The sequence below is a fragment of the Lepus europaeus genome, chromosome 3 (genome assembly GCF_033115175.1).
Source record: "Lepus europaeus isolate LE1 chromosome 3, mLepTim1.pri, whole genome shotgun sequence".
Lineage (NCBI taxonomy): Eukaryota > Metazoa > Chordata > Mammalia > Lagomorpha > Leporidae > Lepus > Lepus europaeus.
Genome location: NC_084829.1, coordinates 80,696,162 through 80,711,381, shown reverse-complemented (window position 1 = coordinate 80,711,381; position 15,220 = coordinate 80,696,162). Strand labels below are relative to the sequence as shown.

General features: G+C 38.0%; 1 protein-coding gene across 18 annotated transcripts in view; it reads left to right on the top strand.

The window, feature by feature from the left end:
• Positions 1–14,987, top strand: part of SNAP91 (synaptosome associated protein 91) — a 156,523-nt gene extending 141,536 nt beyond the window's left edge. For 17 of the 18 annotated variants that reach the window (XM_062186427.1, XM_062186444.1, XM_062186443.1 and 14 more), the window contains 4 exons: positions 6,977–7,060; positions 7,796–7,900; positions 11,669–11,771; positions 13,598–14,987. In XM_062186427.1, the coding sequence (XP_062042411.1) occupies positions 6,977–7,060; positions 7,796–7,900; positions 11,669–11,761 (282 nt within the window). In that variant the 3' untranslated portion in view covers positions 11,762–11,771; positions 13,598–14,987. The remainder of the gene's footprint in view (positions 1–6,976; positions 7,061–7,795; positions 7,901–11,668; positions 11,772–13,597) is intronic. The other variant, XM_062186431.1, reaches the window with a different exon arrangement.
• The last annotated feature ends 233 nt before the right edge of the window (positions 14,988–15,220 follow it).

Below are 15,220 nucleotides of genomic sequence, written 5' to 3'. Positions count from 1 at the left end.
AATTGGGTATAGAAGGAACATTCCTCAATACAATCAAAGCAATTTATGAAAAACCCACAGCCAGCATCCTATTGAATGGGATATTTCTACTGAGATCTGGTACCAGACAGGGATGCCCACTCTCACCACTGCTGTTCAATATAGTTCTGGAAGTTTTAGCCAGAGCCATTAGGCAAGAAAAAGAAATTAAAGGGATACAAATTGGGAGGGAAGAACTCAAACTATCCCTCTTTTCAGATGATATGATTTTTTATTTAAGGGATTGAAAGAACTCTACTAAGAGACTATTGGAACTCATCAAAGAGTTTGGCAAAGTAGCAGGATATAAAATCAATGTACAAAAATCAACAGCCTTTGTATAGACAGGCAATACCACGGCTGAGCTACAAAAACAATCAAATACCTTGGAATAAACTTAACCAAGGACATTAAAGATATCGATGATGAGAATTACAAAATCTTAAAGGAAGAAATAGAAGAGGATACCAAAAAATGGAAAAATCTTCCATGCTCATGGATTGGAAGAATCAATATCATCAAAATGTCTATTTCCCCAAAAGCAGTTTATAGATTCAATGCAGTACCAATCAAAATACCAAAACATTCTTCTCAGATCTGGAAAAAATGATGCTGAAATTCATATGGAGACACAGGAGACCTCAAATAGCTAAAGCAATCTTGCACAACAAAAACAAAGCTGGTGGCATCACAATACCAGATTTCAGGACATACTGTAGGAAGTTTTGAAACCAGAAAGTATAAATCATCCAGATTTGTTCTTTCTCAAGACTATTTTGGCTTTTCCCTTGTATTTCCATATAAAATTTGTGTTCCGGTCATCCATTTCTGATTTTCACAGGAAGTACATCTTGCTTACTTAACAATATTAAGTCTTTAATCCATGAATACAGGATGTCTTTCCAGTTATTTAGCTCTTTAATTTTTCTTAACAATTGTGTAGTTTATATTTGTCAGTATATAAGTCTTCTCCAGTTAAATTATTAAGTATTTCACTAATTATGGTGTTATAAGTGGAATTATTTTTATAATTGCATTTTTAGATTTTAATTACTAGTGTCCAGTGACCACTACACTGATTTGTGCATATTGATTTTATATCCTGCAGCTTTGATGAATTTTCTTCATAGCTTTGATTGTGTTTATGTGTGTGTGTAAGGATTTTTTGGAGTTTTCTGTAAGTGTATCTGTGACTAGAGATAGTTTATTCCCTCCTTTCCAATCTAGGTGTTCTTTCTTTATTTTTCTTGCTAATTGCTTTGACAAGAGTGTCTAATGTATTGTTGTCTTGTTCTTAGGGATAAAGTTTTCAGTCATTCACCACTAAGTATGATGCTAGTTGGGGGTTTTGCATACCCTTTATCAGGTTGCAAAATTTCCCTTCTATTCCTGGTTTGTTAAGTACTTTTTGTCATGAAAATGTGTTGGATTTTCTCAAATGCCTTTTCATTGTCTATTGAAATGATTGTTGTTATGACTTTTTACTTATTTGATCTTGAGGTCTCTCTTAAGAGAGTAGCTGTAAACCCTAGCCCTATTCTGATGGGGCTGAAGGAAGATAGCTATGGGTATTTGCACTTCAGCTTTCACAGGCTACTTCTCCATCCCATGGATGGTCTAATGCCCAAGTATATGGCCTGCAACCACATGTCATTCTCCTGAGAAACTTGTGGCTCTTATCTAGCTTGTATCCAGTTTATTTCTATTGAGATAGCCATTCTCCGGGAGAGCCCTGACCTGTAAAGACATTCAGTTTGGCTGTATCAGTCAGATGAGACACGGAGGAGGCAGCATAACAAAATGAATGAAACAAATGAAGCAACTTTATGACTTACAGATCCCAGAAAGAAGAAGGCAGCACACCTGTTAGGGTCAGCAGAAAGCAGGGAGCTGTCCAGATCACAGGTGCTCAGTTCCCAAGGGTGGGGAGCCAAACAGAAAGAGAGTGACGGACATGTGGGCCAAAGCCATCACTGGATTCCAGGACATTACTGAAGCAGGTCTCCTAAGGAAGTTCTAGCTGGTAGCCTCACAGCAAGCTGGCATGAGTTCTGTAGTCATGCTAAGACTGATAGTGTCATTGTATCGTATCTGCATATGCAGGGTACAGGGGTCAATAGGACAAATCAAACAGGTGATATCTGTCTGTCCCATAGGGAGGCAGTCACCCACCAGAAGGAGGCGTGATAGAGCAGATTTTTTTAGTCAATAATTTTGAAGAACTGGGAGGAGATAGAGAACTAGGACTGGTGTCAAGGGTAGCTAAGCCCTGCTTCTGACATAATAAAGTTAAACCCATATCCAAAATGGATGTGAAGGCAACATAAAAATAAGAATTCATTGCAATTATATATTTTTCTTTTATTATTTAATATGGTGCATTCTATTGAATCATTTTGATCTATGAAGCCAATCTTCCAGTCCTGGGATAAACCCCACCTGGTCGTGTTATATAATCCTTTTAGTACGCAACTAGAGTTGATATACTGACATTTTGATGAGGACTTTTGCATCTGTGTTCTAAGAACTATCTGTTTCTAGTTTTCTTTGTAGTATCATTGTTTGCTTTGGTATCAGGATAATCCTGGCATCAAAGAATGATTAACAACTATCCCCCACCCTTTCTTTTTTTTTTTATTAAACTTTTATTTAATGAATATAAATTTCCAAAGTACAGCTTATGGGTTACAATGGCTTCCCCCCTCCCATAACTTCCCTCCCACCCACAACCCTCCCCTTTCCCGCTCCCTCTCCCCTTCCAATCACATCAAGATTCATTTTCAATTCTCTTTATATACAGAAGATCAGTTTAGTATATATTAGGTAAAGATTTCAACAGTTTGCCCCTATATAACAACACAAAGTGAAAAAAAATACTGTTGGAGTACTAGTTATAGCATTAAATAAGAGTGTACAGCACATTAAAGACAGAGATCCTACATAATATTTTTTAAAAAATTAATTTTCTATGCAATTTCCAATTTAACACCAGGTTTTTTTTTTCATTTCCAATTCTCTTTATATACAGAAGATCTATTCAGTATATAATTAGTAAAGATCTCATCAGTTTCTACCCACACAGAAACACAAAGTGTAAAAATACTGTTTCAGTACTAGTTATAGCATCACTGCACATTAGACAACACATTAAGGACAGATCCCACGTGGGATGTAAGTACACAGTGACTCCTGTTGCTGACTTAACAATTTGACACTCCTGTTCATGGCGTCAGTAATCTCCCTAGGCTCTAGTCATGAGTTGCCATGGCTATGGAAGCCTTTAGAGTTCGCTGACTTTGGTCTTATTCCGATAGGGTCATAGTCAAAGTGGAAGTTCTCTCCTCCCTTCAGAGAAAGGTACCTCCTTCTTTGATGGCCCCGTTCTTTCCACTGGGATCTCACTCACAGAGATCTTTCATTTAGGTCTTCTTCTTTTTTTTTCTTTTCCATGGTATCTTGGCTTTCCATGCCTATAATACTCTCATGGGCTCTTCAGCCAGATCCGAATGCCTTAAGGGCCCACCCTTTCTTTTTTAAGATCTTGAGAAGAATTGATGTTGGCTATTCTTTATACATTTGGCAGAATACATCAGTGAAGGCAATAGCTTTGGGATTTTCTTTGATGGAACCTTTTAGATTATTTTGTTATGCTTGGTTTTCAATTTTTTAAGTCTGTTTTGGCAACGAGTGTCTTTCTAGGAATTTGGCTGTTTCATCCAGGTTATAATGTTTTGGCATAATTATATGAAATTTCCTTATAATCCTTTTCTTCATACAGTTGATAGTAATGCCCCCACTTCCTTCCCTAATTTTGATTTTCTTTCTTTTTCTCCTGGTTTGTACATCTAGAAGTTCCATCAGTTGACCTTTCAAAGAGCCACCTTTTCATTTCTTTGATCTCCTAATTTTTTTTAGCTTTTCTTTTTTTAAATTTTATTTAAGTTATACAAGTTTCATGTATCTCATATAAACAGAATACAGATTTAGGAACATATTGATTCTTCCCACTCTACCCTCCCTTCCACCCACACTCTAACCCTTCTATCTCCTCCCTCTCCCATTCCCACTCTTAATATTTGCAAAGATCTACTTTCAGTTTATTTAATGATTGTGAAGTCCTTATTTGTTTTTAAGTTCTTTACTTCATTTACCTTCATTCTAATCTCTATTACAGCCTTCTTCCAATTTTTTAAAATTTTGTTTTGTTTTGTTTTTATTCTTCTTTTTTCTAATTTATTAACCTGGAAATTTAGGTTATTGACTTGAGATTTATTTTTTCTTCTGTGCTGAGTCATCTTTTTTTTTTTTGGTTTTGAGTTCTTTTGCTTTTTTGTGGGTGTGCTTCATATATTTTTCTTGAAATTTAGGCATCATGAATATTATAACGTGACAACACTGAAAATCAGATTCTGCCACCTTCCTGAGTTTATCATTGCTACCTTTTGTAATATAAGTTGAATATCCTTAATCTGAAAATCTGAAAAATGAAGTTCTCCCAGATCTGAAAGTTTTTAAGTACTAATATAATGCCATAAGTAGAAAACTCAACACCTACCTTCATATGATGTGTTACAGTCAAAATGCAGGTGCTTTAAAAATATTGTGTTTACTGATATTCTGGTTACGTGTATAAGACATATACAAAACATAAGTGAATTTTGTGTTTACACTTGGATTCCATCCTCAAGATATCTCATTATGCATGTGCAAATATTACAAAATCTGAAACACCTGTGATCCAAGCATTTTGGATAAATACTCAACCTATAGTTTTTTGTTTAGTGTTGTTCTAAAGTAATTCTTTAAAGTTTATGTTCACATTTTATGTCTGTCCGTGGTTGCCGTATGAAATCAGACATGACCCCCTAAAATTCATACAAAAATATGGCTCCTTAAAGTTCCCCAGAAGTGCTATCTGGGATGCCACATACACTACCAGAATTTGGGGTGCCATACGATTTCACATATGCTTCTTAATAAATCCCCAATATTAGTAAGCCTGAGAGGGTTCTTGCCTAATATTTAGAGAAGAATTCTAAATACCGGCACAGATAAATGAGGCAGCATGGTACATTTTAAGCCTTTATTTACTGAGAAAGATGAATAAGAGAGTGAGAGCTTTATTTAAGAGAGGTGAATAGGGGTTCATACTGAGCACCAGGAACCAGCCATGTGGAGGAGCATCTAGGCCAGGAAGCCTAGGGCGGTGTCCCAAAGGCCACGTACCCTGGAGGTGCAGGGCTACAGCAACCCCCCTCCTGGCAAGAAGCCAGGGGAAAGAGAAGGGCCGGGGACACACCGTGTCTCAGGCTTTTAACCCACTTCCAAAGGAGAGTGGTTAATTAACCTGATTGGCTGGTGGGCACCCAGGTGTGGCCAGGTAGGGGGACGAGGTCACACAGGGCCGTGGTGAAGGTATCAGGTAGGGCGTGAGGTCACACAGGGGCGTGGCAAAGGCATTGTCTTCCAGCTCACAAACCTAATCTATTTTAACCTGTATGCCTGCCTATTTCAATATGTGACCATTGAAGTCTCTTTCTTTAGCTAAGTAATCAACTGATTTTTGAACAGATATTCCTTAAACTCCTAGAACCAAAAGCATCTCCCAGTCTGCAGAAACACTCTATAGTGTGTTGGAGCTCATCTTCCAACTCAGTCAGGCCCTCTACAACTTTGCCTTAACCCTTACATAACTGCTCACATGGAGGCTCAGATTTAGCTTGGGTCATATTCAATTCTTTCCTGAGCAAGTGCACAGCCCTGGGCTTGTTCATGGCCTTCTAACTACCCAAGGGTATATTCCAGGCTTTTCAAATCCTTAATCCCCAAAACTGCTTATTCTCTGGCCTTTCTTCCAAAATATTTCATGTACTCTACCATTTGTACTAAATGTTACCCACTGCCCCAGATAGCAACAACTGGAACATTTCACCTAAAAATATTTTCCACAAACATCTGCAGGTAATGACTTTGGTACTAGGTGCATTCCCAATTGGGCAAGGAAAAGATAAGCCTTTTGAACCAGTCTTTCCAGGGAGCTACCTATACAGGACAAGACAGTTAAATATAATCTGCTCCTTCTGATACTCCGACTGGGAATGTGTGATATTATCTACAAGACCACCTACAGCTAAGATGGAAAGCAGAGGACTGGACTAGAATGAATTAAAACACCACCGGACTGGCTGTTCTTGATTAGACTCAGCTGACTGCTTTGAATAAGTACTTTCTATTGGTTGAGAGCTTTTAGCTCATTTCCAGAGTCACACCCCACATACACATGCAAAAAGTTAATTCTGGCAGGTTTTGTCAGTTCTTTCAGTGCTTTTCTAGTTGGGGAGACTTCTGGAATTCCTTACACCACCATTTTAGTTGACGTAACTATAGTATTTTTCTTTTTTAACTAAGACATGCTGTAATGGAGAATTTAAATTTAAGTGCCTTCCCAATTTAAAGAGAACACTTAGAATTTGTACATATGTGCAACAGTCAAAAGTTAGAAAGAAGCGAGTATAACACAGGGAGGAATCATATATAATTGGAAGGTGGGGTGGAAAGCAAGCATGGAAATGGAAATGAAAGCAGGATCCTCCTACATCTAACCTGGTATCGGAGAGAGAGTATGATAGCGCAAGACGAGCCAAGAGGAGTGTGACTTATTCACAGTGAGAGGGAGTTAGAAGAAGAGAGAGAAGCAGCCCAATACTGGCAGTAAGCTGCAAGCCAACAAGTCCAGATAGCACCACACATTGACTATCAAGTCAGTAACCTTGTTTATAGCATTGTGTTGTGCTAGAACCATTTATTATTTTTTATTTTTATTTAAAACTGAAATTTATTATTTCTTTACTTATGCAGACATATATACTTGGAATGTATACATTTTAAATTTGTAATCTATCATTTTAAAACTAATTTGGTTTTCTTTGTTGTTACGTGTGTGTGTGTGTGTGTGTAGCAAGGAGCAGTACCTCCAGCCAGCTCAGTTCCTCCTGTTGCCGGGGCTACATCTGTGGGACAACCTGGAACAGGATTTGGAATGGTGAGTGATGACTTGGACTGAAAATTACAATTGATATTCCCGAGTTCTTTGCCAAACCTGGAATTACCAAGCACTTCTATAGACCATAATTCTTCCCCAAAAGCTATAAAGTAAATTTTAAAAAGTTCAGTCATCTGCTTTGGACTTTTAAGGAGTATACATACCTGAAGTGATAAAATAAGTTGTACATTATTCTACCATCAAATCATTAGTACATTGTTAAGTCGTTTGTAGACTAATATTTAACAAATGTAGTCTTAGCTTCGTCATCAGAATCAACCGTTAATCACTATATTTATCACTTTTATCTCCAGCACATTTTTGGGCCATCTTCCATAAGGAAATAAGTTTTTCTCTCTTCAAGAATTGTCCTACTGGGAGGGTTGCGGGTGGGAGGGAAGTTATGGGGGGGGGGGGAGCCATTGTAATCCATAAACTGTACTTTGGAAATTTATATTTATTAAATAAAAGTTTTTAAAAAAGAATTGTGCTTACAAAAGATCAACTGCAACAAAGCCAGATTAGGGTGAGGATGCTGTGCCCAGCCAGGCTTATAACTCACCTCAGTGACTCTCCATTGTCCTCCTACAAGAACCCAGGGTTTAAAATTGCCATTTGTACTTTGTCATGGATCTGGAGTCCTCAGAAATTGCCAGAAGCATGTAAAATGCTGTAAATGGCAGGGTGTTGCCCTAGTGGATTCCACTCCTGCTCTCAACCACTCTTCCTTTTCAGCCCCCTGCTGGGTCAGGTATGCCCATGATGCCTCAGCAACCCGTCATGTTCACACAGCCTATGATGAGGCCTCCCTTTGGAGCCGCAGCTGTACCAGGCACACAGGTCAGTTTCCTAAATGTCCATCAAACAATGACATTACCTCCTGCATGTAAAACTGTCTTGTAGCAAACCATTTAGAAAGTATTTCTACCTAACATAATACTTAGTGTTGTTGCTTCAGAAGTAAAAAGGAATATGGCACACAGGTTAGCAACCCAGTGAGATGTAGAGGGAAAAAAAAGACAGAAACAACCAACTGTGCTCAAGTCCCGCCCCTCTTATACTTAATTCAGAACAACCAGACAAGTCAGCCATCCAAGGCATGTGTTCTAGTAAAATGTGTGCTTCTGACCCAGAGTTTTAGTGGGTATTCCTGGAATTAGCCAGAATGGTTCAAGGCACAGTCCTCCAGGCTACCAAGTAAGCCGAAGACTTAGGCCATCAATTGCAACGAGTTTGCCACACTGCAGAGTCTGGGGCAACAGTCTCCATGGGAACCACCTCCCTCCAGGAACCAACCACATGATAGGGAGTCCTCAGGGCCACCCTCACTTCAGATCAGCTGGTGACAAATTCAGGGTTTTCCCTGACCACCCTCAGATCAGCTCCCTAAAATGACTCATAAAATTCAGGAAATTGTTAAACTCCTGATTACAGTTTTATTATAGTGAAAGTGTGCAAATCAGATTCAGTTAAAGGAAGAAAAGCATAAGAGACGGCTGGGAGGGTTCCAAGCATATCCTTAGGGTGGGGTCCACTCTTGGCATCAGTGTGTAAAAGCACACATGTGGTATTGCCCACTCACAGCTTCACTGTCCTGAGTTATTGAGGCTTGTATATACCGGACTGAGTGTGTTACTATTCATGAAGATGAACTTGACCTCCAACGTCCCTCCCTCCCTGGAGAACAGGGACCCAAAGACCTAATCATTCAACTACATGGTCCACATGGTTGGTCTTTCTAGGGTGGCCAGCCTCCATTCTGAGTCATCTTATTGACATAAACCACAGAGGGCCTTCATAAGATAAGTCTCCCCTTGTTAGCATAAACCATCAGATATGATTCCAGGAGCCCACCTTGAATAACAAACAAAGACACTCCTGTCAGGAAATGACAAGGATTCAAAGGTTACCTACTAGGATCCAGGAGAAAGGGAAAAATCCCTCGTTAGGTTAGGCCAAATCCCTTAGGACATAACGTACTCCCACCCTCCATGTACAAAGATGCCTAAATGTACACAATATATTTTATGTATAATATATATACTTTGTTAAACTATTTTGCTGCTAATATTATCAGGTATACTGATGAGTAATGCTTTCCTGATTCCTCTTTTAAATTGCCTAGATGAAGTAGAGGTATATGTAGAAGCAAAAAGGTTTCTACCATGAGAAGTGGACTTGGATGGAGTCAGAGAACCAAATTATAATTTTAGGAGCAGCATGCTCAGCAAACTATAAAACAGCTTAAATGCAGTCTAATGATATCAGTAACGGTTTCACTCCTGTATTTTCTGCTCACCAATGAGTGTTTCTATCACGGTATCTGCAGGAGAGCTGCTGTGAACTTTCTGAGTACATCTTAATCTCTTTTGCTTCCTTGGTCCATCTCCAACCCCATCCTCCACCTGTTCCCAAAATTTGCTTTCAGATTCTTCACTCTAGCCCCCTCAAAAGCCATGGTGACCAGGAGAAAGAATGAAGAGTGTTGAAAGAGGAGTTTAGAATGAGAGAAGCCCTGGCCTTCATGGCTACAACCAATACACAGGCTTCAGGAGAAATTGTCTAGTGTGTGTTGTTTTAAGGGGAGTTAGGAAGGTTTTGGGTGTAATGGTTAGGGTTAAGTTTTATTGAGATATATTTAAATTCTAAAAGGGATCTCATTTAGCATGACTGCTTAATATTTGAATAGATTTATGATTAAGGAAGGGTGTTTCTATTTTTATGAACTCAAAACAATATTGAGATTTTTTTTACATAAGGTACTTATTATGTACTTGATGTGTTGAGAGATTTAGAAAAAAAAATACAATTTTATTGTATAAGAAAATTGTTTTTCTTGCATAATACCAGCTTAGCATCAATGTACTTAAAGAATTAAAATGGCTGGCACCGTGGCTTACTTGGCTAATCCTCCACCTGCAGTGCCAGCACCCCAGGTTCTGGTCCCGGTTGGGGCCCCAGATTCTGTCCCAGTTGCTCCTCTTCCAGTCCAGCGCTCTGCTGTGGCGTGGGAGTGCAGTGGAGGATGGCCCAGGTCCTTGGGCCCTGCACCCACATGGGAGACCAGGAAGAAGCACCTGGCTCCTGGCTTCGGATCAGCGCAGTGCGCCAGCCGCAACACGCTGGCTGTAGTGGCCATCTGGGGAGTGAACCAATGGAACAGGAAGACCTTTCTCTCTCTCTCTCTCTCTCTCTCTCTCTAATTCTGCCTGTCAAAAAAAAAAAAAAAGAATTAAAATGAAAAATAGATGTTATGATGAAAACATTGCTTCCATCAATAATTGAATTTATAGAAGTCAGGAAATGCTATGTCATACTTATACAGTTTTTAGATTATGTATCCTATACCAGAGAAGAGACATAATTATACTAGAGAATACAATAAACATGAGTTAGTAGTTTCAGAAGATAAAACAGTTTTTATCACTGATGCCTGGACTATTCCACTGATCTTTAATTGGCTGGTATCGTAATACTGTCCTGTCACCTAGTTAACACTCCTGTAGCTTCTTTTCTGATAAGCAGCTTCAAGCCTTACATTTATTTTTCCTGAAATTTCTATGAAACATTATGCCAGTTTTTAAAATTTAATTAATAAATAATATAGTCAGCAGTTTCCAGACATAGAAAAAAATAATCTCAAAATCCTCATTTCTGGAGCCTATTTACTGAGTCATTAAAAATGCATACCTTTGCCCCACATTTCTAAGTCCCAAATTTCTGAGATTTCCATCATGTTACCAGCCTAGCAGGTGAATTACACTGAAAAAGATAGAAGGGAACTCTTACTCTAGACAGATTACATGAGGATTTTTAAGACCTTCACCCTAACATGTCTGTAAAAGCCCGCTCCCAGAAGTTATTTCGGTCACAGAATGAAACGATTTAGGTACTGGTTAACGAGAAGCAAGGTGAGTTCATTCATTGTGTTAGCTTTGCTGCAAGTTCTGTGTGCTTCCTTCTTAGCAGTTTGCCTGCAGGTTGTGGCTTTGGAACTTCACGACGCTGGTGACTGAGAAGCTCAGTGGTCTTCTGAAACAGTTGTCCCCAAATTTGGCTGGTTTTCACTGAAAGTAATTTACCAGAAATCCTAGTATATTTAGCTAGTAGTGTTAAGTAATTTCTTAAGTGGCTTTCTACCAACTGTTTCCTTTTCATTTTTCATTCAAACTCACTCTCACTGTAAGAAAAGTCATTTAAATTCCTTGAGTAGTTTAGTGGTACTAATAATGCAAAGTAGAAATGCTTTTGTGTAGAGAAGCTGATTCCTCTTAGTTTGTTTTACTGTATATTTGTAATATCTCTGTGTGACTAGTTTTCATATCTTCCCTAACTCATGTCCATATTGTTCTACCAGAAGCTCCAAGTTATACTAAGTTTGATGTCAAAAAATTTTAAGAAAGCCCAATGTTATTTGAAGAATATTTTACCAACCCGAAATTAAACACAACACTGTGACTAAGTAGAACAAAAATAGATTTTTTTAACCTTTGGTGGTCTAATCATCTTCTTTGTGGGTGTACTCTGTGGTATGTGTTCCGCTTTGTGCTTATCTATCTCTGTTTGCTTTCTGTTTCTGCTCTTTGGGGCTGGCTCTTTCCCCATTAGCTTTCTCCAAGCCCTACACCTGCCACTCAGAGTCCCAAGAAACCTCCAGCAAAGGACCCATTAGCGGATCTTAACATCAAGGATTTCTTGTAAACAATTTAAGGTATTGAGCTTTTCCTGTGGGCTTGTGATAATCAGCTATACAATGCTTAGCTATTTCAGATAGCATATTTGTTATTTCTATGTTTTGAATAGATGTGTATAATCATAACAGTTTATATGTTTAAAATCAGTATTACAAGTTATTACCAATATTCTATGAATCTTACTTAGTTTCTAAAACTAGGAGGGAGAGAAATCTCCAAATTGTCCTTATTCTGGAAAGCATAACAATGCTGGTAAAGCAGAAAGTTGCCCAAACTTCTTGGTAAATTACAGTATTGCCACTTTATTACACTTTATAATAGAAAGGTAATCTTGTTGCATTTAGGAGTTATCCAAGAATATATTTGGCTAAGTAATATTTGTTTATCTTGTTATTTTTGCCTCATAAAGCTTAGATTATGGTCCTTTGCATTTCTACATTCAAGCCAAATTTTGAATTTCTAACATCCTAGTTTTAAGATGCTAATATAATATATGAAATGATCGATGGTGAACTTATGGAAGGAAACTGATGTAGGAAAAAGTGTTACTGTTAGTCGCAGCACTTGCTTGCTGAAGCCATGAACAGCAGTAACACTTCTTTGCATTTGCACAGTGTTTTTCATATCTACTTCTCAATCACTGACTCCATTGGTCTTCTCAGCAGAAAAGCAAGCCCTTTGAGATAAACTAGCCACATATATATTATCTCCATTCCACAGCTAAAATAAATGATCCTTAGGCATGTAGTAATTTGCCTAAGGTACTGAAGGGAAGAACAGTCAAGAGTGTGGAAGTTTTTAGACCACTGTCCAGTGGTTGCTTTTATTATATACCTCTGCCTATGTCTATAAAAAACAAAGCAAAGAAAAAAAAAAACTGGCTCTAATGCCTACTAAGATTTTTGTGGATTTCTGCTTTATGATTTTTCTCAAATAAGATTAATAATATATCATTTTAAGGCCTTGACATCTCGGGCAAGTAATTTCTCTTGCCCAGCTTTTTTATTCCAATTTGGATAGACTGTTGTAGGCGTAACTAAGACACTGAGCACTTAGTATTTATATTCTTAAACTGTATTGATGACATACACAAAATTTGTTCCCTTTACATAAATAAATTTTTTTTAAAGTTTCAAGAACAACCCAGAAAACTGTGTCAAGCAGTGTTTAACCTACTTCTTGTTTCGTAACCACTGCCCTCATCATATGCCAGGGACTTTGAAACATACAGGAGACAGATGCTTGAGGCCTTCCCTGCCCTTGGTTTCACAGCCCAGAGAGACAGACAGAAGCGGAAAGCAGCCTTACAACCCTACGTAGCAGTTCAAGGCAGACATGAGTGGTGAAGGAAAGCGGGGAATGGCAGGAGAGAAGGCACTGAGTCGTGGGGAAGACTACCTTCCCTTCTATTCTGCCGTTTGTTCGCTGTTAAGTGACTCACTGGATGCCATAACTGAATAGATGCAAAAAAATAAGTCAAGTCACCACCATTCCCCCTTTTCTCCCCACCACCTGTTTCTGAAGGTTAGTTGCTCTCAGCTGGTTCTGAACTTCTAACTAGTAACATTTCTTATAAGTAAATTTCAAATTTTGGGTGATATAATTTTTATTTAAAATGGAAGTACATGTTGAAAGTGGTTTTTCTTTAAAAAAAACTTCTTGGCTGAAATTTTAATTTTGTTTTAAAGAATTGTGAAACATATATGCAAGTAAATTTGTTAAGACAGAAACGTTTGTGAAAAGGCTTTATGTAGTGACTGTGAAGCGTAACTACAAGGAAGGGAGAATGTTTCAGGAGTATATGATAATCGGTTTTCTAACTGAACTACCTTTTTCTTTTCAGCTGCAATTTTTGTGACTGAATAAGACAAAAACATGAGTTCGGAGACTTCAAGTCAGATTGATGCTCAGAGTTTCAAAGTGAGCCGCCAGTACCAAACCCAATGCTTACTCATAACTTCTCTTCCAAAATGTGTAGCACAGCTGTGAAAGTGAACATTAGGAATGTGTACTACCTTAGCTGTTATCCCTACTCTCAGAATTGTAGTGTATTTGGGTTCTTTGTGTGTTGTATGATGTAAACAATGAATGGATGTTTCCGATGCCTCTAGTGCTTCTCTGGACCTCGCCCATGGATGGATGGTGCAGCTGCTGTGTGGTGAGCCATTGGGAAAGATGTGTCTGTGTTTTTGAAGGATTCAATGTATATATAACTTTTGGACAAACCCTAAATTCTCCCCACAAATTCTCTTCTGTATCTCTGTTTCACGCTAGTGTGATAATGTCGGATAGTAAGAAAAACACTCTTAACTATACAAAACTTTTTTCTGTGTGGAGTACCTTTTTCCAATCACAGGAACTTCAACTGTTGTGAGAAATGTTTATTTTTGTGGCACTGTATATGTTAAGAAATTTTATTTTAAAAAAATATAAAAGTTAATGTCCGTAATAAATACTCCTCCTTGAAGCTACCTTATCAAGAATGAAAACTCATATGGGAAGAACTCCATATTTATCACTGCTATATTAAAATATATATTTTAATTATATTTGACAGGTTTTGCATCTAAATTGACCTATTTATTCATTCTTGATTAAATGCACTGAAAAGCAAAGGGTCCGTTTCTATCACACCCGTGAAAATGCAATTAGAGATGTGCTACTCAAGCAATTCTGAAGGCACCCCAAGGTATATCTGTAATTTAAAAGATTACTGAAAATATTTTTACTTCACTGTGAGTTTTACGTACATCTGTTAATTTAGTATCTCCGTGTGTGTTCTCTAGACTAGTGTTCTTCCATCCTCCAACTGAGCTCAAGTAGGTTTTGTTGTACCATTGTGATTAGGATTTAAACTAATTAAGAGAATTGTATCCTTTGCTGCACAGACTGTATTCCTTCGTTTTTAATTTGTTGTCACACCGTCTGTGCTGATGGCTTGGCTGAAGATTTTGATGCATAAATGAGGTCACTGTTGATCAGTGTTGCTAGTGGCTTGGCAGCTCTTCGTAAAAGCTTATTGGGTTGGAAAGGTGATTGCCTATTTTTCAAATTATTTAATAGATGTCTGGTACCATTTAAAAGTGGTTGTGTCTGAATTTACTGTGGGGATAACATACACTGTAATGGGGAAAAATTACCTAAAATCAATTTCAAAATGGCTTTTCTTTGTATTTCGGTTTAAAACCCAGTGCATGTACGCCCTCTGAGATGCAATAAACACCTTGAACAAAGAAAACTCAAATACAGCCTTTCTCTCTTTACTTTTTAGGGAAAAGGTCTGTTTCCAATGACACATACACATACACACATACTGAGAAGTTTAAAATATTCAGGGTGAGAAATACTGTCCCAGCTCATTACAGTTTTGAGTATTTTATAATAAATTTATTTTATAATAAATTGAAGACAGGGGAAAAAAGAGACTGGCATTAACTTAAAACTGCACAGCTGATGCCAAGAGTTA